The sequence below is a fragment of the Mus caroli genome, unplaced genomic scaffold (assembly GCF_978045245.1).
Source record: "Mus caroli unplaced genomic scaffold, Mus_caroli_1 scaffold_15, whole genome shotgun sequence".
Classification (NCBI taxonomy): domain Eukaryota; kingdom Metazoa; phylum Chordata; class Mammalia; order Rodentia; family Muridae; genus Mus; species Mus caroli.
Window position 1 is genome coordinate 13,630,575 of NW_028227270.1, and position 25,090 is coordinate 13,655,664.

A 25,090-nucleotide genomic window follows, 5' to 3' on the forward strand; every position below is an offset into this window, starting at 1 on the left:
CTGGCTTCAGACTCACTGTGTAGTGGAGGATGACCCTCAGTGTTTACTCCTCCTGTCTGTACCTCTCTCAGGTCTCAGATTGCAGGCATTTACTACCATGCCAGCTGTTTGGGCTACTTTAAGTACCACCTGGGTCTTAACTTTAGCCAACCGTAGTTAGGACCATGAGTCTCATTATGTGGAACATATCCTAATGCAACATCTTAGACTTGTTAAGACCCTCCATTCAGAGTCGTATCAGAGCCACAAAGAGAGCTTGACCTTTGGCTTTTAAGGATTTGGATATAAAATACTGTAAACACATTTCTTGACCATTGTGGGTAAAGAGTATATGATATTCGGCTTAACGAAAAATTCATTGATATTTCTAACTCAGGGTATGCTACATGAACCCTTGACTAATTGGGATGCAGATAATAACAACATCGATGTGTTTGATTAGGGACAAGATGATCAGTTTTCAGCAGCAAGCTTATCTTTCCGGATGCTGATTGGGGTGTTGAAGCCTACCCAGCATGTAAAGCCCCATAACCACCTGGGCTCAGGTCTGGGCTTTCAAATGGCTTCCGTGGGTTATGATTTCTGAACTCTCAGCTGAGCCCAGGGTTGCCTTTAGCAGTTTACGGCTTGCTCATCCTGAGGTTTTCATGCCATAGGTTCAGCTGTTCTAGGTCTCTCACTACCATCCTTCTTTAGGGATGTAGTAAACGTTCAGGATCTGGATCTCTGAATCAGGATCTCTGCTGTGTAAGTCCTTGGGTCTATTAACATTTCCGTGTGCTTTCTGAGTCTCTATGGGACTGAGGCCACCAGACAGTTCAATCCAAACCCACCTGACCTTGGAGATGCCTTTCTCCTCCTGAAACATGGAAGGAACATAGTGTAGGAAACAGAGATCTGTACTAAAGAGATAGTTCTGGAAGAATTCAGCTCCAGTCTGACTTCTTAGCTGTCAAGTAATTGTCCTTATATTGTCTTAATTGTTCTTTATATTGTCCAATAATCCAGTGACTTAGAATTGGAACCTTTATGCTCTTCACGAATGCATCTTCTTCAGCCTGGATCATTGCCTCTTACCAAACAGTGGATTATGGATGTTGCTGTTAAATAGTATGGCCACACATGTTCATAATGGTTTTGTGGGAGTTAGGGGGAAAAAGCACCTATTGAGTGTGCAGGTAGTCAAGGTGCTCCATGGGTTCATTCCCTCTTTAGTGAGATGTTAAAAGAACGCTACTGTATTATTTGTTCAGTATTATAGGTAGTTTGTGTAGATAGTACTCATACCATACGAGTTTTGTCAGCTACCTTGGGCACAATAAAACAAAAACCATACCATAATGTTTACTGCTTAACAAGAATGGGTAAAAATTATTTAAGTGAAAACTCAATATTTACTTGATTTAATATTTCTTCCAAATCTTAAAAATTGCCAGTGCCACATATGTGACCCTATTATAAAATGTATCCTTCACTTTGTCCTCTTCTTTGACTAGAAGTTGTAAAATCATTTAAGATGACGGTTAGTGACCAGAGCCAGTCAGAGGTCTTGTGCCATTTCTCTGTGAGTGACGTCTGCCTGTTATGGGTATCACAGCTTCTGCTGTTTACCCCTGTAATGTGTGGAAATTGCCTTAATATCTGTTTCTCATCGTGAGAAGAGGGAGCAAGAAATAGGCAAATTAGCTGTTCTTGGTGCTTAAGTTAGGTAGCAGCAGCAGAAATGACAGTCAGGAGCTCCAGCCTTCTTTGCTTCCTTCACCTTTGGTCCATTCAGTCCATCTTCTCTAGACCGTGTAAACCACCTGCAAGGGAAGCCTCACTCAGTGTTAAGGAGAACTTTGGGGAAAGCTGGCAAAACTTTATGATGACCATCATCAGTATGTGTGTCATTACCAGGCTGCCAGAGCATGTTCTGGGAACCATTTGTACATCAAATCCTTCACTCAGAAGTATCTTGAACATTTTTATGGTTATAATTAAAGCATTTTTTTCTTATAACTGATAAATGTGTAGAAGTTGCCCCATACCAGCTAAAACAGGGAAACTATAAAGCAGTTTCACTGTAGGTTGGAATGCCTTAGAAATTTTATCCACATACTGAACAAATTTGTTTCAGCATCTCTTTTATCACTATGCTTAGTATAAAAACATCCCACACCCAAGGAATAACTGTATCCACCTTAGTGGTCCTGCGGACACAGAGCAGGAGCTGGTTTGCTTTGCGGCTGGATCTCTGCAGTCGGGGTGGACACTCGCAGTCTTGCAGAAGCTGGCGTTCTTTGTATCTTCCAAGTGAGGAGGGGCTCTGGTTTGTCTGGACACAAATTACTGGTAATTCAAAGCCGCTCGTTGTGTTTAGATGCTCATTCTTCTGAAAGGCAGCTCTGCTGGTCTGCACTGTAGCACTGTGGCCACTGTTTGATGACCACCGCTCGTATCTTAACTGTAGCATCCAATCTTTTATTAGTCTGTGACTCAGTTATGGGATAGATTTAAACGGTGAAAATAATTCCATTCTTCATGAGAAGTTGGAGATAAAAGGGCACTTTATATTTTAGTAGAAATATCTTTAAATAAAAAAGTAGCGCACTTACTGAAGTTGAAAGTTATTTGGAGTCAAAATCGAGTCTTAAAGTCCCCCTTTCCCCTTGTTTGGGACAGGTCACATTGTATCTATGTGATATAATGTGCTATAAAAATACAAAATGGGGAGAAAGGGTGGCTCTGTTAACTGGAGTTTGGAGTATGCTGAGCATTGAGTCACTGAAATAGCCAGTCCTGGCCTGCTTGTGTAACAGAATTGTGTGTGTTCCTGGGCACATGGCATTTCTAGCAGCAAATGTGCTCACCAGCGGCATAGGCTGGGTGGGGTTCAGTGCACGTGTGGAAGACGCCGAGCTCCCCAGAGCATGTGGCACTGTTTTAAGTAATGATGGTGGCAGGCATTCCACGAGAGGACTTATGTGCCTCACCTACATGTCAGCTCCCATTTCATCCTTACAGCAGGCACGCGTTGCTGTTAGCTCTCTTTGCAGGTGAGAACTACCTAGGCCAAGTGACTTTCCTAGGTTCCAGAGGTTGGACGCCAGAGCCCGAAGGCTTGCTGCTCGTGCTTAGAGGCTCATTCTTCCAAACTGCAGCTCTATAGCACAGCCTCAACTCTGCCTTTCTCATGTGCTGGAGACTTCGCCTTAGGCAAAAAATGTGTTACCAGGAGTTGCTGGTATTTTTCATTAATTGAATTGTTTCTAATATATAAAACCCCTCCAATTAAGGGGCATCCCATGGGCATTGTAAAACAATCTCTTTGTAAAAGTACAGATTCTGATTAATAACGGTTTAATTTTTTTATATTTTGATTTATATTTAATGAACGTCTTATTTAAGGTGGCACAGCAATAAGTATTTGATTATACTGATAACATGTGTTACTAGAGAGTACTGTTCCTCACCGCCCCCGCCCCCCTTTCTATCCCACACCTGACAAAGTGGGAACATTTGGTTGTACAATAAGTTACAAATTGTGTAGGTTTTTTTAGTGCTGAGAGTTTCCCTGGTGGCTTTGTGCTTGCTAGCCATGTGCTTTTCCAGTGAGCCACAAGCCCAACCCACCTATGAATTCTTTGTGTAAAGAATTATGTACTCTTCCTTTGTCCCATTTGCTATGTATACTCCAGTATTTTGAAGAAAATAGCCTTCTTTGGGCTGTAATTAGAGTCATTTGGGTCAGTGGTTCTGGTTCCCAACTGAGCATCATTGGGTGTGGATCAGAGAGACTCACGATGTGTGGGCCTGGTCATCTACGTTATCATAAGTTCTCCACATGATTCACATGGTCCTCACTCCAGTTGAGGACCACCAGTCTGTGTATTTTACATGCCAAGAATGTTCTTCTGGTCTTTCGTCTTGTAGGCTCTTCTAACCTAGTACCTTTTCTGAGGAGGTCCTCTGTGATGTGGCTGTCACAGACCTCTGCTGTGGCCAAGCTTCCAGTTTACTTTGGAGTATAAGAAAGGGCTGGAATCTTAAAATAGCCTTCAGTTCATGTAAATGTGGGGAGACCAACACATTTAGTTATTGGTAACTTACATGATGTGAGGCAGGCATTGCTTGGAAGACCCCAGTAAGTTCTTTTATGTGATACTTTGTCCAACGCCTAACCTGTTCTGAGAGCTGTATCACAGACATCCTTGGACATTTAGAAATGAAACTGTGACGCCGCCATTTCCAGGAGTGCTAACCGTTGGTAATGTTTACGTACAGGCTCTGCATCTGTAGTCTCCTCTCCACTCCTCTCCACCATTTGTTGGTGCAGAAAAGCTGCATTTGTGGAGGCTTACGGAAACAACTCTTTAAATCCTTAAAGGGCCTGCTTCATCTAAAGCAGTGGCTCTCAGCCTTCCTAGTGCTGTGTCTCGTGTACTGGTGTGCCCTCAACCATAAAATTCTTTTTGTTGCTATTTCTTAACTAATTCTGCTGCTGTTAGGAATCATAAGTAAATGCAGGATATCTGATATTTGACCCCTGTGAAAAGGTTATTGGATCCCCAAAGGGGTCCTGAGCCACAGGACCTTTGATCTAAAGTATGCTAACCCACTGGCTCTCAGCACCTCCATTTCTTTTCAAATAGCCCATCTCAAAAGGAATCGTACACGTGCATTTTATGCTGATTATGAAACTGATAAATAGGATTAGAGCCTGGGTTAGATCCAAACCATAGAGCCTCGTGCGGAGGTTGAAGGTAGGCCAGAACTTTGGGAAAGGGAATTTGGCTTGCATCCTCTGTTCTTGCTTTGAGACCACATTCTCCCTTACCTCTTGGCTTGCTAAATAGAACTGTCTTCAGGGTTCCCCCTCTCCCCTCTTCTCCCGCTGGCGCTGAAGGAAACAGTCAAACATTTCTGAGGGCTGCAATGAAAACCGGAAACAAACAGGTTAGGGTCTTCTGCGACCTCCTTGGTGAGCCTCCTGGAGAGAAGACAAAGGTGTGAAGATGTTTGGGCAACAAAGGCACTAATAAACCCATCTGCACTTCAGAAGTTGGAGACCCAGGAGCAGGGCCTGCGTGAGGCCTAGAGACTGGGGTGATGAAGGGCCTGCAGGGCTGTCTGTTGAAGCCTCTGTAGGTGGTGCTGGGACTTGGAGGCGGCGAAGGGCAAGAGGTTAGAAGTGCTTTGCTTGTATTAGAAAAGTTTGCCTCACAGGAAAGATCACATTTACTAAGTTGCTAAGCACCTTGCAAAGTAGGAAGTCTGACTCCTATTTGTTTATTAGAGCCCCCTCCCTCCCGGCTGCCCAGCTCTTGGTGTCCCTCAGATACACCCCTGAAAAAGTCCTCGATAGAAGTAGTTTCTGTGCTTCGGGGTCAGGCTAACACAGGCTGCTGCGGTTTCTTAGTCTTGTCTTGTCTCTGCACTTCTCTGATTAAACTCCTGCCTCCTCTCTGTGCCAAATATAGCCAAGTTTTGGTGTGTTTCTTCTCTGAAGAAAGAGTTTTAAGTAACTAATGCCAGACCTGGCTAACATATAGGTGTTCTGATTGACTGGATCTTTGTATGAAATCATGTAAGAATTCACATTAATGAGGAAACAAAACCAGTAATGCACAGAGCACTGCTGGATCTCTTGGTTAGGGCAGTCCAGGGCATGCTCTTTAAGTTTTTATGTGGTTTATATGATGTGCTGTGCCTTACAGTCTGGCCTGTGCATTAATTTGCCATTGTCTTTCTCAGATATTAATGAAGTGTACAAGTGAGTCTTGTTTCAAACAGCCATTCTTAAGTTGGATCTAAAATAAAGCTTTTCCTTTAAAAAAATAATTTTTCAAAAAGATGGAAAGTACTTGATTAGCAATTACCAGCAAGGTCTCCTAATGTCTTTCTATAAGCTGTTTAAGCTTAGTATTAGAAATTAGGGCTAGAGGATTTAATTAGGCAGCTCACAGGATGCAGTCTCTTTAATTTGGGATTTCCCTTTGAGAAAATTATGTGGTTAAAGAAGGAATATGATATTTCAGATAAGTTGGCTTTAAAATTACATTTATTGTCTTCATCTTGGGCCCCATAGTATCTGTACTGCTGATCTGGAGACTGTGATCTAAATGAAAACATTTTGGTTTCAGTCTGATTGTTGCAGTGCGGGCTATTGGACTGTGTGCAGTAGTTTTGCATGGGAAAGGTTTACTGTTAGATTTGGGGGTTAAGGATTACCTCATCTATTTTACCAGTTATGAATCAATACTGGTTCTGACACATTTAGCCTGACTAGTGTGCCGAGTAACAAACAGATACACTGTTATGAGACCGTTTCACACCAACACTTGTGCACTTAGACCTAGCTTTTAAGAAGACAGAAAAAAACCCTCTCCCAACCCTGGCCACCCTTTCAGCCATAACATTGCATTGCCTTGCTTCCTGCCTTTAATTTCCCTGGGTTGTTTTTTTTTTTTTTTTAGGAAAAGGGTGAAAGATGTATTTGTGTAAGTACTACACCATGGCTTCTGTTCAATTCTCTAACAAAGAATATGTTCCTTGAGCACTTCATGCACGGGGCTCATATTTTTTGGAAAAGAATGTGCCATGAAAGGAATGCTTTCAGGCCTGTGTGTTGATTTCATGTCTGCCAGTTTATTCTAGCTTAGAAATTTTCTAATGCTCCAAGTTCATAGCCGATTTTTAGCTGAGAATGTATACTCAGATGCTCAAAAGGGCCAGCCTTTAGAGCTTACTGGTGTGTTTGAAAACAGCTGTCCTTTTGTGATATTACAGTTCTCTGTCCCTTATAAAACCTAACTTAATACTTATCCTCACACACGAAAACAGTCTTTTTTCAAAATATAAAGCTCATTTTTTGTCAGTGAAGAATCAAGTTTTCTTTTAAGGAAGCTTCATCTTTGTTAAGACAACGTCGCTGACTTCACTGTGTGCATGTGTGAAACTCTTGCTGCTTCTGTTTCTCTGCTTAGTGTACAGTTGGCCTCTCACTTTAAGGTCCTAGTACTGGGGCTGGAGAGACGGCTCAGTAAGAGCACTTGTTGCTCTGCCACAGGATTTGGGCTCAGGTCCTGGGGCATCCATGCCTGGTGGTTCACAGCCTCCTACAACTTCAGCTTCGGGTGAGCTGATGCTCTCTGAGCCCTGTGAGCATCTCTGACACACAGGCACACCCTCAACAATGACAAGAAAGCTTGAAAAAAATAATCTGAATGCAAATATGTTGCACAGAGTAGAGTTGAGCTGTCTCTCCAGAGCAGTGTCATGATAGTTCTAGAGCTTTTGGGTCTCTCAGGGGAAATTCCTTCATGCTATTGTTTTTCGGGGTTCATGACGATTGGCACTTGATTTGTGATATTTGGCTTGGGTTTTTGTTTGCTTATTTGTTTGTTTTGAGAAGAGGGAACTTCAGTTGAGAAACATCTTCCTAAGATTGGCTCTAGGCAGCCCTGTGGGGCACTTTCATAACTGGTGATTGATGTGGAAGGGTCCTGCCCACCATGGGAGGTGCCACCCCTGGGAAGGTGATCCACATATTGTATATAAGAAAACACACTGAGCAAGCCATTAGAATCAAGCTTGTAGTGGCGCACACCTTTAATCCCAGCACTTGGGAGGCAGAGGCAGGCGGATTTCTGAGTTCGAGGCCAGCCTGGTCTACAAAGTGAGTTCCAGGACAGCCAGGGCTATACAGAGAAACCCTGTCTTGAAAAAATAAACAAGCTAAAAAAAGAATCAAGCTTGTAGGTGAGTGTTCTTCCATGGCCTTTGCTTCTGTCCCCCGCCTCCAGACTCCTGCCTTGAGTTTCTGCTCTGACTTTTTCCAGGATAGAGCTTGATCGAAGAGTTTTAGATCTAAGAGTTGGTAAGATGGAGTAAACTCTCCTTGAGTTGGTTTTGTTTGGGCACGGTGTGGTGTTATTCCAACAATAAACAGTGTGTTTCAAGGTAAAACCTATAAGTAATTGCAATACATGTTTATTCATTAATAGCAGTAAGTATATATTAATAGAAATAAAATCTTTGTATAAGAAAACTTCTGTAACTCCTAATAAAAATGTTTTGCTGAAGCAAGTAACATTATCTGTTTGTGCACATCTCTTTAATGTTTGTCCACCTCCTGTTTATCTGTCTCTGCTACAGTAAGTGGTCTACATCATGTCAGCCTCTTGAAACTAAATATGCATTCAGGAGAAGTGGGGTAAAAGGTCAGGAGCGTCTGGGTATAATTATGAAAGATTTTATTATCATGTTTGCTCTGAAAGGCACTTGATTGGGGGGAAATTAATTCCCCCCCAATTAATAGCAAGCTTTAAAAATCAGTGTATTACAACATTTGCAAACTTACAGTTTTAAAAATGCTGTACATAGTATTTTTCTTAGTTTGTCTGCATATGAAATTGACACAGTGCTAAATAGGAAAATGGGGGAAGAACTGGGAGGAGATGTGACTTAAGATTTTCAGGTTTGTTCTCAAATCAGAATGATTCTTCTAATGTTTTCCTAGCCACTCGCCTCCAAAAACAAAACCTTTGTGATTGTTCTTTATTTACCAAGCTACCCCAGGAGAGCAACCTCCTCTCTTCCCCCCAAATTCCAGTAGCTTAGAAAAAGAAAGTGTTCTGGATGAAGGGAAAGCGCCCCACCCCTCCTGTTTCTCCAGCTGGGAGGGAAGGAAAGGGAAATAAAATTTAATGAGCATTTTTACTATGTGCCAGGTGCTTTGCACATGGTATTTCATTTAATCCCCCAAACAACCTTGCAACATGCTTCTGGCCACGTACTTGCACAAATAAAGTGAGACTCCAGAAGTCGGAATAGTACGTCCAAGGCACACAGCATCTAAGAAGCAGAACACACATGGGGCCAAAGTCTCTATTCCAAGGCCTGCATGATGGATGCTACAGTGCCTTACACGATTTCCCGTCGGTTCTTGGGGTTAAACTGTAGAAACTAATGCGATGCTGGGATAAGAGATCCATTTGCTCTGTGAGTGCTGCTTTCTGAATTAACTTCCCAGTAGATTAAGCAAACATTTTTATTTAAAAATGTTCATGCATGCATATATTCGTATAGATAGATCATCATCACCTACAACCATCCTCCCACCCTCTCTTGCTGGCCTTCACCTGCCCACAAAAGAAGTCTCCCTTGTACTCTTAATATGGAACCTCTTCTGTTCCTGTCACTTCCCCCATGTTCCTTCCTTAATATTGATTACATCTGCACACAAAACCCACAGTCAGCACTGCACCGCACCGCACCGCACAGTAGCCACTTGTGAAGCTTTCTCTCTGAAGGTCTCCTTCACTAACAATGATCGCTGGCTCCATCCATCCATTTTCCCACAATGCCTTGGTGTCTTTTGGGTTTTGATACAGGCTTTCTCTGTGTCGCCCAGACTGTCCCAAAACTCACTCTGTAGACCAGGCTGGCCTCAACTGTCTCTGCTTCCTGAGTGTTGGGTTTAAAGGCATGTGCCACCACTGCCAGGCTGGTTTCATTTTTTTTTTAAATGGCCAAATAAAATTCTATTGCATATATATAGCACTTTTTCTGTAGCCATTTCCCTGCTGATGGCCTTGAGATCTGCTCTGTTCCTTGTTTCTATTGTGAATATCACAGAAAGAAGCAGAAGTGTGCAAGGGCCTGTTGTGCTGTGTTGGCTTGGGTGTGACCACAGGGCTACTCTAGCTAGGTCGTCATACGGTAGTGAGTTCATTCTTGTCTTTTGAGGAGTCTCCGTACTGTCTTCTTCTGTGATGGCCGCACCAGGGTACAGTTCTACCAGCTGTGTGCAAAGGTTCTTTTATCTCATGTCCCTGCCGGCTTATTTGGGGTCATGTGTTCTCTTGACGACAACAGTTCTGACTGGAGGAGAAAGATATTTAAAGTGGTTTCTCTAACCATGTTTGTCTCATGGTTAATGGTGGTGTTCAGGTATTGTCATTCCTATATTTTGTCTGTCTGTCTCTCTCTCCTTCCCTCCCTTCCTCCCCCCCTCTCTGTTAGAAGTGTCATTTCAGTTCCTTAGCCTATTTTGATTGAATTGTTTAGTTTTTGTGGTTCCAAAAATATTCTGTTAATCCCTTGTCTCATGACAGGAAAACTTCCCCATTCTACAAATGGATTCTTCTTCCTGGTGGATACTTAAGTAACCGTTTAGTTTGGGGGCCCTTTGCTTTTGTCCAGTCTCATCTGTTAGTCCTTGGGGTTATTTCTAGTCTATGGTTATCGTGAAGTGTTTTCCTGTAGCACTTTCAACGTTTTTAGGTATAACAGTTAGGGTCCGCTTTGTTTGATTCCCCGATGTTGGCCTTAACCCGAGGAGGTGTGTGTGTAAAGTGAAGAGACAACGAAGACAGGCAGACTCGCAGGCACTGGCTGAGCTGGGGGCTGTGCTCACGGACATGTTCCAGCAGCCCAGCAGCCCAGGGCATTTACTGATTGCATGCTGCTGCACGGGGAAGCAGGTTTATTGTGTGTGGCTGAAGAAGGGGTATGTATGAACATGGAGTTAAGTTGGTAACACCAGTAGCTGGTCTCTGTAGGAAGGCAGTTTCAAGTTGTACTCATCGGGAGGAGGAGATGGTGGCTGAGTTGTCATCTCTGTCACTGGTGAGGGTAAAGGTCAGTCTTCTGTAACGTTGGACTTGGACTGGAGGAGGAGGCTCTGCCCTTGCTCTGAGCCTGCCCCGGGCACGCTCTGCCGTTCCGTTCCCATGCTGAGGAGGCTTGGGGTCCTTAACATGATGATCATGCCAGTAATGCACGTTCACGCCAGGCTTCATCCATTCCCCATGAAAGGCTGTGTGGTGCTTTTGCTGGTGCTGGTGGTGGTATGTGTATGTGTGTGTATGTGTGTGTTTGTGTGTGTTTGTGTACTGAGTGAGAGAAATGGAAGCCATTCCATTCTTTTACATGGAAGTTTGTAGTTTGCCAAGTGCCATTTGTGTTAGAGAGGCTGTCTTTTTTTCTGATGTGTATTTTTGACATCCCAAATCAGATGGCTGTGGACCTATTTCTAGATCTTCTCTTCCATTTGTCTACATGTCTTTTTCTAGCACCATACAGTTTTTGTAACTTGGCTCAGTAGTACAACTTGAAGTCAAATGTTGTGATATCTTCAGCTGAAGTAAAAATACTATTAGAAAGAACACCGAGGGGAAACACAGTGGGAAGAAGAGGAGGAAAGATCGCAACACTGGAAAACACACACGCAGTTAGATGAACAAGTGAAGGGAATAAAGACATGAACAGAATCTCCTAGCACAGTTGTATGTTTAAAATACACTGTAGTGAAAATAATACTAAAAGTGCAACAGAAAGAAAAGAGAGGAAGGTTTTTTTTTAATGTTTTTATTAGGTATTTTCCTCATTTACATTTCCAATGCTATCCCAAAAGTCCCCCATACCCCCCCCACTCCCCTACCTACCCACTCCCACTTTTTGGCCCTGGCGTTCCCCTGTACTGGGGCATATAAAGTTTGCAAGTCCAATGGGCCTCTCTTTCCACTGATGGCCGACTAGGCCATCTTTTGATACATATGCAGCTAGAGACAAGAGCTCCAGGGTACTGGTTAGTTCATAATGTTGTTCCACCTATAGGGTTGCAGATCCCTTTAGCTCCTTGGGTACTTTCTCCAGCTCCTACATTGGGGGCCCTGTGATCCATCCAATAGCTGACTGTGAAGTAGCTTCTTTGCTTGATGTATGTGGTGTGAGGACTCCATTTGCTAGGTGTGTGTGGCATGAGGGGGTTGTTTGCTAGGTGTGTGTGGTGTGAAGGGGAGTCTGGGCCTGAGCAGCTCTTAGCTTTGTCCCTACTTTATCTGGTGCAGAAAGAGGATGGGACCCACCTGCCATCTGCCAGAGCTGTCTGCCGGTTACCCGCTTCCTTTGCCTATCAAGGGTCTTGGCTGTTCCACTTGGCATTTTCAAGTGTGGACTGGGCATGTCTCCTCCCAGCCCCTACCCTCTGTGGCCATGCTACTTAATTTTCCTTTCACATTGTTTACTGCTGTAGTATTTGTATGTATTGAATGTAGGATGTTGTCTGTCTCATTCTTCTTCCCTGGCCTTCAGTCTGGTTAGTCAGGCTTTCTATTATGTTGTCTATTTAGTTGGCAGACTTTTCTCACTCCTAGAATTTCTCTCCAAAGAGCTACACCCTGGAGTGGCTGAGGTTCTGGCTGGGCTGCTTCCCAAGTGCTTTATAAGCATGGGAAGCAGTGGCAGCGCTGAGTTGTGGAGGGGTAAAGATCCACCTACGTATTGGTTACCTCTCCCCCCCCCCCCCCGTGTCAACTGTGGTGTCAGGTAGTCCACAAAATTCAGAGTTCTGAGAACCTAAAGTACCAAAAAGGTATATGCCTCCAGAGACATCTACCCACTGACCTCAGGCTGCCCACCTACCCCAGGCTTCAGGCTCTCCAGAATTGATAAGCTTGGCTCCCTATCATTGAGGGAGCCTGTCTGTCCCTGTGCACGCTCTGTGTGAACCATGCCTCTGATGCCTGCATTTTTGACCTGCCAAGAGTCCGGTCCTCTCACTCTCTACCACTGTCTCACATCTGTGCCTCAGTCTGGGGCTATGGAAGGTTAAAGTCAGACTCTAGGATGTGGTCCCTATCATCATGTCTTTAGGGTAGTGTAGTATTGAATAAGTTCATCCTCAGAACAGTGCTCACTGCTCTCTTAGTCATATACAAAGACAACATGGGGTTCTGATAGTGCTGCAGGAGTCACTGACCAGACACAACCTAGGTGCAGTAGAGACTTAAGTGACCTTAGGCTAGGCCAGCCAGTCTCTTTTCTTAATTGCTGGCCGGTTTGCCTTTCAAATAAGGTTTCCATTTGCCCTTCTGCTTGCTGCAGAGGCACCCAGTCACCCAATCGCCAATCCGCTTCCTGCTCAGCTTGGATGGCTGGGGTTCCATTTGTCTTCCATCTCCTTAGTGCTTCTAATTGTCTTCCATCTCCTTAGTGCTTCTAAACTGGTTTGTTACCACCTTTGTGACTTTCAGAAGTCCTTCCATGGCCCCATTGAATAGTGCCTGTGCTTATCCTGGCTTCTCCTTAAACAGATTACCCAGTTTGTGATCCACCATATCAGGAGCTCAACTTTGTGGGGTTTGTTGTTGTTGTTGTTGTTGTTATTTTTGAAACAAGGTCTCACTATAGTCTGGACAGTCTTGAACTTAAAAATAACTGCCTGCCTCTGCCTCTCTGCCTCTCTGCCTCTCTGCCTCTCTGCCTCTCTGCCTCTCTGCCTCTCTGCCTCTCTGCCTCTCTGCCTCTCTGCCTCTCTGCCTCTCTGCCTCTCTGCCTCTGCCTCGTGGAGTGTTGGAATTAAAGGCATGTGTCACTACACCCAGGTCCAAACATATTTTAGAAGGCAGCTTATAGTAATTTCTTCAGTTTAATGATTTAGAAATGTTTCACCAGGTAATAATAGTACAGGATTGTCCCCTTTTCTGTGCCCTTAGTGCTTGTCCGAAAACAGGTAGTCATGGTTTGTCAGAACTCCAGAAAGACAAAACCCATTCTTGGGTTATTGTCCTGAGTTCATTCAGCACCTAAGAGATACCACGGTGGAGAGGAGGAGGGATGCAGGTGAGGCAGGATGTCTTCCTGGCCCTCTTGCTGTGATGGAGGGACACACAACCTCCTTGCTCCTCTTCTGTGTGCATTGGCATGATCTTAGAACACACAGATGTTAGTGGAATACCAAAAGTTGCTCAGGCTGAAGAGGTCAAAACACCATTCTACAATCCTGAGGTCAGCGTAGTGGGAGTTCTTCATCCTGACTCCCTGTCTTGTCCCTGTCTTCTTGTCCCTTGTCCAGAGCTATCTTTTCCATATGAATGTGTGATCTTCTTGTGTTTGAGGTAAAGCCTTGCACCTCATAACCCTCACCTGAAGGCAGAGAGAAAATTGCCCCACATTAGATCAGCCCCTGTGTGTTAAATAACTGCTGTAAAATCAGTTTGGAGAAGTCTCACTGACCTGACAGCAGTGCTTTTCCTAACAAAGACAGGCCATCTGAAGAGTCAAGGTAGAGAGTAAGGGAGAAAGAAAGCCATGAGACACTCGAGGATGGCTCCCTGTCCCCTGGTCGGCTGGATAGCGTGGCCAGGCATAAGGCACAAGCAGCAGTTGACTGCTAGTTACTATTTAGAAATATTTCCATCAGATAAGGCTGGAATTCTTAAAGGGATTTGGGCACTTGAAAGGTGACGTTTGAATTAGGAAAAAAAATATAAAATACTTTAATCTTTGAGCACAGATTAATGAAGTTTTGTGACCTATTTTGTGTTTGTAACTTCATATCTTTTGGGTTAAGTTGTTTTGAGAGTTAAAATATTTAAAAGTTTGATTTTAAAAGCTGAATAGACAAATAATCAATGCTGGTTGTGCAGTTGGAAAACCCCCCTTTCTGCATTAGTGCTACTGTATCTTTGTCCAGTATCTGACTTGTAGTGTGGCGCTTACATGACAAGGGTCGGTTTTTTTTTTTTTTTTTTTTTTTTTTTTTTTTTTGCACTAGCTGCCTGAGGGCTCCATCAGTTTTCTTCAGGATCGTTTCTCTTTAATGGTAATTAGTATTGTTTAGAATACCTATTCAATTATCACCTTGTTGGCTCTTGATTATGATGCTGATTGCATGTGTAGTTGTGTCTGTGTGCTTGCATGCATGTGTGCATGTGTGTACGCCCCACACGTGTTGCTGAAGATTGATCTCGGGGCCTGTACCATGCTAGGAATGTGCTCTCCGCCCAGCCCATGTGGTGAGCTGTGGAGGACGGGTTAGTCCTGCTCTTCTGAGTCCTCCCTTATGGGCTTCATCCACGTTTAGAATTCTCCAATGTCATTTTTATGGAGGGACAAAGTCTCTCATGAGGTGGACAAGGAGAAAGGTGATCGTTTTAAGTGGGAAGATGTTCACTTTATAAATTCCAGTGTACAGCTCTTAACCTGCTGTGGTGTCTGACATATGTGTATGACATATGGAAACAGTTTTTCTTGCACTAAATATCTAGAATGTGGTTGGAGCCTTTCTTCTGAGTTAGACACTTTTTTTTTGTCTTATCTTTGCCTATTCCATGCATGTTTTTATTACTACATATATTACATCTGGTATGTACTGACTAAGGCAGGATCACCGTAATTTCTCACTTTTTCACATTTTTCAGGTATTTACTTTGTCTATTAACATTTTTAGTAGTAAAAATGTAATAGTGCTTATTTAATAGTGCTTTCTCTCCATAGAGAACTTTTTATCAGAGGGATAAAGGAAACTAGAATGTCAATTTTAAAAAAATATATGTATTTTATATATGTAAGTACATTGTACCTGTCTTCAGGCACACCAGAAGAGGGCATCGGATCCCATTACAGATGGTTGTGAGCCACCATGTGGTTGCTGGGAATTGAACTCAGGATCTCTGGAAGAACAGCCAGTGTTCTTAACCACCAAGCCATCTCTCCATTTCATAGAATGTCTATTTTTAAATAGATTATATTTGTGGGGGAAAAACCCCAAATATCTATTATATGACAATTTTCAAATTTTCCTACTGTGAACCAATAATTTGTGTTTATGGAATACCCTTTTAAAATTGATTTGTTTGGTAAAAAAAAAAAAAATGTTACAACACATTTATCTTGTCAAGATGAAATTACCTTTCTCTGGGAGGTTTTTGTTCTTTGGGGTAACTCAGAAGAGGCAGTAAGAGGGGTGCCAATGTCATCTATGAATCCTTGCCATTGGCTGCCAGTCATTCTCAAGCCACGTGCAATGCTTCTCCAGTTTTCATGTGGGTTGTGAAGGGGAATTCAGTCACCATCTTGATGATTTTTTTTTTTTTTTTGACGTAGCATAAATAGCAAATGTCCAAGAAAACACAGAGGGCCTCCTGATTTCAGGTTTGTCCCTCACCGGTAAAGGTGGCTTGGGGGTGGGTGGCTGGCTGAATGGATGCTTGCTTATCTCTTCCTCTACCCAGCACCCCCAAACTTCACGGAAGCTTTTCCATGCATTTAGGGAAGAAGTAGAGGTTTGCTGGCCAAATAGGAACTGCTTGGTACTCAGTGGTTATGGGAGGCATTTGCCTTAGCTAGAACTCTCCAAGGGCAATCAGCCTCCTCAATGGGGCAGGCATTCCACTTCCAGATTGTTGTATGTAGTGTATAGCCGGCCATCGATGATGGAACGTGTGAAAGATTCCTGTCTGCTTCTGAACTGAAGGTGTGTTGCCTTCAGTGCCCTTTTCTTAGTGGTGATATCACACTGTGGAGCAGGTTGTATAACCTCGTATTTAAGCTTTCCTCTGTGCAGGGTTAAAAACATAATCACATGAGTGACTCGGACTGTGATATGCATGAACAGCTCTCCCTGTAGCTACTGTTGATAGATACGGGTCAGAGTTTGTGAAAGGGACGTCTGCTATGTTGCTGTGTTACTGGTTGCTTCGTGGCAGACCAGAACAAATTTTCGGGGGTGGGGGAGCAAAGTTTGGCTGAGAAAAAATGATAAATAAGCCAGGTGATTTATACTTGACATTTTACACATATAAGAGGGAAGACAAGAACGAGATCTTGGTCACGTGTCCCACGTGTGAGCACTGTAGTGATGCTGTAAAGTAATTGTTTGCTTAGGTGTGACCAAGGGGAACTGCTGCTGTTGACTGACACTTGTCTTCTCCCTGTTAGAGAAAGCCATGGTCACCATTGGCTTGAATGTGTCCACGTGTTTCTCCTTGCTTCGCTGTCCAGAGTCACCTGTTTCCAGAGTGAGGACTTGCAGTGGCATCTGCGTGCAGAAGCTGACCTCTTCTTTTCTTGTCACCTAGGTTTCCACTTGAGTGGCACAGTGACAGAACCTGCAATACAATCGGAGCCAGAAACCGTTTGCAACGTGGCCATCAGCTTTGATCGTTGCAAGATTACCTCAGTGACCTGCAGCTGTGGAAACAAGGACATATTTTATTGTGCCCATGTTGTGGCACTGTCTTTATACCGCATCCGCAAGCCAGAGCAGGTCAAACTGCATCTTCCCATTTCAGAGACTCTCTTTCAGATGAACAGAGATCAGCTACAAAAGTTTGTTCAGTATTTGATCACAGTGCACCACACAGAAGTCTTGCCAACTGCGCAGAAGCTAGCAGATGAAATTCTCTCCCAGAATTCAGAAATCAACCAAGTTCATGGTGAGTATGACAGGCGATGTCAGTTTTCTCTAGATTATTTTTCATTTACCAGTCCAATTATGCATAAAGTGAAGTGTTAGAAGTGGGGCCTCAGTAATGCTGATAGAGAGATTAGCTTAGCATGATAGCCTACAGCATTTCTTAGGAAGCGTTTTGTGCTGGAAGGCAAGCCCTTTTGGGGAGAGCTAGGAAATAGGGTCTTGTTAGGTGTGGCTCAGGTGTGGCCTTGAACTCAAGATTGTCCCTCCTCAGCCTCCTCCTGCCTCTGCCTCCCACCTACCTGGAATAACATGTATGCCACAGCACATCTGACTGGTTTTTTGTTTGGTGGGTTGGTTGGTTGTTGGTTTGGTTTGGTTTGGGTTTTTTTTTGTGTGTGTGCTCAGAAAGATCTCATTTGTTTAAAAAAAAAATGTGTCTTACGCTTCATTTAGTTACATTTCAGATAACAATTCGATATTAGTTATATAAAACACTTGTCATTTAATTTATACTTTTTAGCAAATGCATGTGTACATTCTTATTTTTTCACTTTCAAATTTACTTCCTAGTGTAGGAAAACTTTTATGTAGTACTTTATAAAAGAAAATAAACTTTGGAAAATTATTACAACCTAGAGTTTATGGTATGTGTAGGCTAAAAAAAAAACACTTTTAAATTAGCTCAAAAGAATATATGAAACAGTTCAGAAATAATATCCACCAACATTTTCTCATGCAACATACTAATAAAATGTAAATAATGCTAGCCTGGGGAGACGGCTCATCTATTGAAAGTGCTGGTTTTGCAAGCAGGAGGGCCTGACTTGTACCCCAGAACCCATGTTTAAAAGGCCAGGCATGTTGGCACCCCTGGAAATGGTGTGCTGGCAGGGCAAAGACAGAGGACCTGCATAGTGTACTTAGCAAGTTTCAGGTCAGTGTCTTAAATCAAACATACACACATACACACCCCCCCCACACACACACACACCCCCAAAGCCTGGTGCAAGGCACCCAAGGAGTAACACCTGTGGCTTTAACTTCTGGCCGCTGCATACACAACACAGGCTGCCTGTGCTTTTAAAATACTTAGAAATAATTTTATGAGAAAAATACATTGCATAAAGTGTCACAGTCTTGGCTAAGCAGTATGGGGACCTAATATTATTGAATTTATTCTAGTTACATTATTTTGAGGTATGGAACAAGACATTCAACCTCATTCATTTAGTTTTGTGAGTTTCTTCAAAGCCATTACTTCATAGCACAGGTAGACATGTTTAGGGAAAGCAGCGCTATGTCATTTAAAAGCTGTAAGATGGTACTCTGATTGTATATGAAGTCTGAACACTGCTAACATATACTGCAAACCAGCACCCAGGCTAAGCAGGAGGTGGCTCTGAGCTCTTGTGAGATCTCCATGCCCTGCCCCATATGCTCCTCCTTGATTTGTGTTACAATCATATCCTGGGTAGTGGTGACATTTTTATATCATTAAATGCTGATATAACTTGATCTATTCTATCTTACTTAAAGTCTTAATAGTAGAATTTGTCCATCTTTCATGTGCCTGTAATTCATTTGTTTTCTTGTATTGGGTGTTTACCTGTCTAATCTAGGGAAGTACAGTGTGACCCACATATACATATAAATGTAAATATTCTAATAAATACAATTTAAAAAATAAAAAGCAAAACTAATTTTATGCCATTTCCTGATACATGTAATAAATACTGCTTCAAAAAATATTTATATAGTTTATATTTTTATATCACTCCTATTCTTGGGTTTTCAATTTTTTGTTTGTTTGTTTGTTTGTTTGTTTTTGGTTTTTTTGAGACGGGGTTTCTCTGTGTAGTCCTGGCTGTCCTGGAACTCACTCTGTAGACCAGGCTGGCCTCAAACTCAGAAATCAGCCTGCCTCTGCCTCCCAAGTGCTGGTATTAAAGGTGTGTGCCACCACGCCCGGCTATGGTTTTCAATATTTTGTAAGTAAAATTCAGTATATCCCTCTCAATGAATCTGCAAGATTTTATACTGTGAGGTTTATGATGAGGTATAAAACAGCAAGCAATATCAATAGCTTACAATGGTTACATTTGTGTGTCAGTGATTGTATGTAAATAGTATATGTGTGCACCGTATACTTATGTGTGTGCATATCATCATTTAGGGAAGTTTATAATTTTTCATATGAAGTTTGAAATTTGGTGCCTGTTTCATGCTTATAACACCCCAAGTCACATGAGAGCCACCTGCAAGTCTGCAGCTGTGTGTGATAGAAAACAGTACCATGTCCCTGGTTCTTGGTCCATTTCCGCTGTTGATGGGCCTTGTTTACAACAGAGATGCTATGAACGTTCTTTTAGAAGTCTCTTGGTACTGTGCTGTGCGTAGTTTTTATGTCAGGCAAACTCATTCGGACACATTTCTTCTGCTGCTCCCCATGTCAGGCCCTGCTTCATTTACATAGCTATCATAAGGGGTGTGAAGCATTTCACTTGGAAGGGGCTGCCCCTGCAGGGGAATAAACAACTGCTGCAAAGGAGCCTTTGGCCTACAGAAAGGGCTTGCATGTAGGAGCTTCTCTCTGTAGAAGGTATCTGCTCTATAGCATTGTCTTACTCAACCCCCGCTGCCTTGTGAAAAGTCACACCACCTACAGTCATCCCAGAGATTTCTCAAGAGCATTTAGGGCAGTGGTTCTCAACATGTAGGTCACAGCCCCCTTTAGGGTCACATATGAGATAGTTACATTTCATAACAGCAAAATTACAGTTACGAAGTAGCAATGAAATAGATTTATGACTGGGGTCACCACAGCATGAGGAACTGTATTAAAGGGTCGCAGTATTAGGAAGGTTGAGAACCACTGATCTGGGACTTATTAAATGTTTCAGTGGACAAATAGGATATAGTTCTTTCTTTCTTTCTTTCTTTCTTTCTTTCTTTCTTTCTTTTAGTTCAAATAACCCATTAAGGTCACTTTGTTCTCTGAATTTTAATTTAATTGAAGGTGTCATCAGTAATTATATATTCGATGAATTTACCTTACTTTGAAGGTTAAGAGCTCCCAAAGATTATCTAAAAAAACTGGTTTTAGTCCATTACCATGTTGAAAATACACTATGATTGTTTACAGGAACGAGTTCACATAATATTCTTTCAGAATCTCTTAGCTTGACAAGGCAGTGTTTAAGGGAACTGTGATGAACAGCGCAGGCTAGCCTGGAATCTGAACTGCTGTGATGAGCAGCGCAGGCTAGCCTGGAATGTGATTTTCCCAGCTTGTCTATGAGAAGAGGTGCTTGAGAGCAGAGAAGCTGCCAGCTTTCTCACTACTTAATTCCTCCCCAGGTTTGGGCCTGGACACGGGCCCTTTACACAAGCTGTCTACTGCCTACCACACCTGTAGGACAGTGGTCAGGAGGGGCAGCAAACAGGTGTGGCCTTACAAGATGAAGTGGGAAATATCTTCCCTGGAGGGCCTCACTTCAACTGTTAGATTAATGACACGGTGAAGAGCAGGGCTAAGTGTTCCACAGGCATTTGACCACGTGCCTTCAAACACCTGTAAATAAAACATTCTTTTTTAAAAATTAAGTCTGTTTTCAAAAACAGTACTTCCTTGTATGATTTTAGGTTGTTGTTTTTGTTTTAGAAAATCAAGAAAAATTAATTCCGTTAATTTTTTATATTAATCCTCCCACTGTGCACTTGGCATTGCAAGTGTACAGTTGCAGTAGCATGCATACCTTGATTCCTCTACTCACACACACAGTGAAGGCTGGGTGAATACAGTGTGTCATAACAGCCGTCTTGGTCAGCTCTTTCTTTATTTCATTGTGTTTCATACAGTTTTCTATGACTTTATGAAAAAAGTTAAATCACTGTTATTGATGTTAATATCCTACCAAGGAGATTGCAGCCGTGTATCTTTTCAAGCAATCTCTTTGCTTTTATCTTTATACCCTAATAAAACTTTTCCACCTTTGATACTGTGTTTTTTAAAGAGGCGAGCATCTTTGCTAAGTACTTGCCAATAGATTTATTGATTTCCAAGTACTGACTTCACTCCTTAGTCAAGTGAGTTGGTGCTTGTCTGGCTTTGCTTCCTATTAAAGGTGATGCTCTAGCCAGGTGTGGTGGTGTGTGCTGTAATTTCAGTTCCCTAAGGAGGCAGAAGCAGAACTCGGACTTTGAGGCCAGCCTGGTTTATATATATAGGAAGATCCAGTCTCAAAGTACGCCCCAAAGGAGATGGCATTCTAAGCTGGCAAATTGTGGCTTAGAGATGGAATATTGAACTTGAACACGAGTCCAGGATTGTCAATGGATATGTGGAACACATTTTCTCTCATATTTAAAATGCTCATGTCTTTTATGAAAAAATGATGCTATGGATATATATGGTAATGCTAAGAACAAATTCAGCCTTATCTCCTTGGCCCTCACACCATAGTTTGAGAAGATAACAGAAGGCTAGCAGAGTGGCTTAGCAGCCACGGGTGCCCGCCACCAAGCCTGACTACCTGCCACTCTCCACCATTGGAAAGAGAGAACAGATTCCTACAGGCTGCCCTCTGACCTCCCTTATGCATGCCATGGCTCCTGTACACCCATAAGGCCCCTCCCACATAGCAAATCAAGAACTGGCCATGAAAATGAAAGTCAGAGGGAGTCTGCTTTCCCCAGACTCTGTGACAGCCACCCCCACCCCACCCTGAGCCTTTGGTTTTACTGCGCTAGCTTGTACTGGGCTAGCTACAAGAAAGGAAAAGGTTAAAGGGACACCATATTGACCTTGACCTTAAGTGAAGGAGGAGGTCATTTAGTGACCCTTTCAAACCTAGGCCCTGGACCACTTCCCAAAGTGTGCCAGTGCTCTTGCACATACCCTGATACCATCTCAGTAAGTGCACTGCAGAGCACATTCACTGGTGTGTCAGAGAAGGGGTGGCTTGACTTCTAAAGGCCAACTCATCTGACCCATCTAACCCATCTGACCCATCTAACTCATCTAACTCATCTAACCCATCTAACCCATCTAACCCATCTAACCCATCTAACCCGTCTAACCCGTCTAACCCATCTAATTCATCTGACCCATCTGACCCATCTGACCCATCTGACTCATCTGACCCATCTGACCCATCTGACCCATCTAACCCATCTAATTCATCTGACCCATCTGACCCATCTAACCCATCTGACCCATCTAACCCATCTAATTCATCTGACCCATCTGACCCATCTAACCCATCTGACCCATCTAACCCATCTGACCCATCTGACACATCTAACCCATCTGACACATCTAACCCATCTGACACATCTAACCCATCTAATTCATCTGACCCATCTAACCCATCTAACCCATCTGACCCATCTAATTCATCTAATCCATCTGACCCATCTAACCCATCTGACCCATCTAATTCATCTAACCCATCTGACCCATCTAACCCATCTGACCCATCTGACCCATCTGACCCATCTGACCCATCTGACCCATCTAACCCATCTAATTCATCTGACCCATCTGACCCATCTAACCCATCTGACTCATCTGACCCATCTGACCCATCTGACCCATCTAACCCATCTAATTCATCTGACCCATCTGACCCATCTAATTCATCTAACCCATCTAACTCATCTAACCCATCTAACCCATCTGACCCATCTAACCCATCTAACCCATCTGACCCATCTAACTCATCTAACCCATCTGACCCATCTGACCCATCTAACCCATCTGACCCATCTAACCCATCTAACTCATCTAACCCATCTAACTCATCTAACCCATCTAACCCATCTGACCCATCTGACCCATCTGACCCATCTAACCCATCTGACCCATCTAACCCATCTAACCCATCTGACCCATCTAACCCATCTAATTCATCTGACCCATCTAACCCCTCTGACCCATCTAACCCATCTGACCCATCTAACCCATCTAACTCATCTAACCCATCTGACCTATCTGACCCATCTAACCCATCTAACCCATCTGACCCATCTAACTCATCTAACCCATCTGACCCATCTAACCCATCTAATTCATCTAACCCATCTGACCCATCTGACCCATCTGACCCATCTGCGGTAACAGAAGACAACCAGGGTCCACACTTAAAGGTCCCATCTCCTGTTGTTTCTCCCCAGTGTGCATTGGATATTACTGTATTTCTCTTTAAAAATTAGTTTATTTTTATTGAAAATTATGGTTTTTTCATATAAGATTTTGATCATTTTTCTTTTTATATAACTAATACTATAAATCCACCTTGCCTGCCTATCCATGTCTTCTTAGTTTAGCCTTCAAATATTTGTCTGGATCGTTTTATTCATCAGTGTTCATAAGCCTCCCAGTTACTATCAAACACACATGCACACGCACACACACGTTCTCTTTACACTCAACTGTAAACATGGAGACTTGTATTATGACCTGCATATGTTGGGAGCATGTCTGAGCACAACGCATAATAAGCACCCCCTCATATTTTTTAAAACAATCCCCTTTAAATTCTGTCTTGTTCTTAGTAGGAAATTGGTGATTTATTTCATAAGAACACGTAAACACGTTTGAAATCCACTGGTGACAGTTGGGGTGTCATCTGATGCGGGGCTGCATGTGAAGTTTCCCTTCCCTTTATCTCCCTGTGGGTGGTCACATTCGCTGTATTAGACTTGCGTTAGCAAACAGCCTTTGGAAGTATCCCAGGGAGGTCTTTGATTATTACTAACCTGTTTTTACTGTGACGCACTCTAATGTTGACAGTTGGCACAGTCCATGTATGATCTACTGGTGGTCAACACAATAATCAATACGCCGCAGGTGAGGAAGCCTCTGGAACTGCACTATCTCAGAAAAGTAGTGCTGTGAGCCCTATAGAAAACTCTGAAGAATAATGTGAAGATAAAAGTGTAAGTCCTCCCAACTCCAGTGTCCCACGGTAGCACCCCGTGAAGACAGCATTGTCTATGCCCTATAAAATAGGTTTTCCTTTGTGAACATACATACACACATCTGCACATTCAACTTGAAGTTTCCTAAATGGGTATAGCTAACTTGCTTTAGTTTTAGTGTTGTAAGTTATGCAGTTGTCCCTTGCATGGGTATAGTTAATTATTAACCTCATGAGTGATGTACAAGAGGGATAGCCCAGCTTGTCCTATCTAGAAGTGTTGCTGTTGGGACCATTACTTAGTATGTGAGGTTTTGGGGTTTTTTTAATTTTTAATTTTTTTTTTTTGGTTTTTAATTTTTTGAAGTAATAGAGTTCCAGTAGTATAAATGCCAGAATAAATGATATATGCATTTTGGATTTTTATAATTAGTACCAAATCTCCCTCTAAAAATGATATTTTACCCTAAATCATAACCAAAATGGACTCTGTGACCCACAGCTGTCCATATGTAGATATGGACATCCACACCCATATGTGTAGGTTATAGCATATCTTTCCTTCACACAGAGCCTCAGCACTTTCATTTAGCAAAAGAAGTCATCTTGAAGTTGAATGTCTCTTAATTTGGAGGAATTACAAATTCTCCCACCCATGAGGGATTTCTCTGGTGTAATGCGGATATCTGCACTCTACAGCCTCTAGATGCAGATCAACTAACACATCACAGTGTCGGTGATAACTATGAGTACGTGAGCTCAGTAGCCTTCATCATGTCCCGCTGACTTCATCCGCATGTGCCTTCCCCCTCATCCTGCAGGCATCTCTGATGCCCTGAGCCTGCATCTGTGGAGAAACCACTAGCCACAACCAGTCTCCTTCGTTGTTCTTCCTCTTTTAGTTGATCCTCAGATCTCTGTGTTAGCTAGGTGAGCCGACTTTCTCACTGCCCGCCATGGGTTGCTTACACCTCCCTATGTG

General features: G+C 42.8%; 1 protein-coding gene across 2 annotated transcripts in view; it reads left to right on the plus strand.

The window, feature by feature from the left end:
• The window catches only part of Zswim6 (zinc finger SWIM-type containing 6), a 163,732-nt gene that overhangs the window by 83,291 nt on the left and 55,351 nt on the right, over positions 1–25,090 (plus strand). For both annotated transcript variants that reach the window (XM_021180894.3, XM_085830853.1), the window contains exon 2: positions 16,851–17,207. In XM_021180894.3, the coding sequence (XP_021036553.2) occupies positions 16,851–17,207 (357 nt within the window). The remainder of the gene's footprint in view (positions 1–16,850; positions 17,208–25,090) is intronic.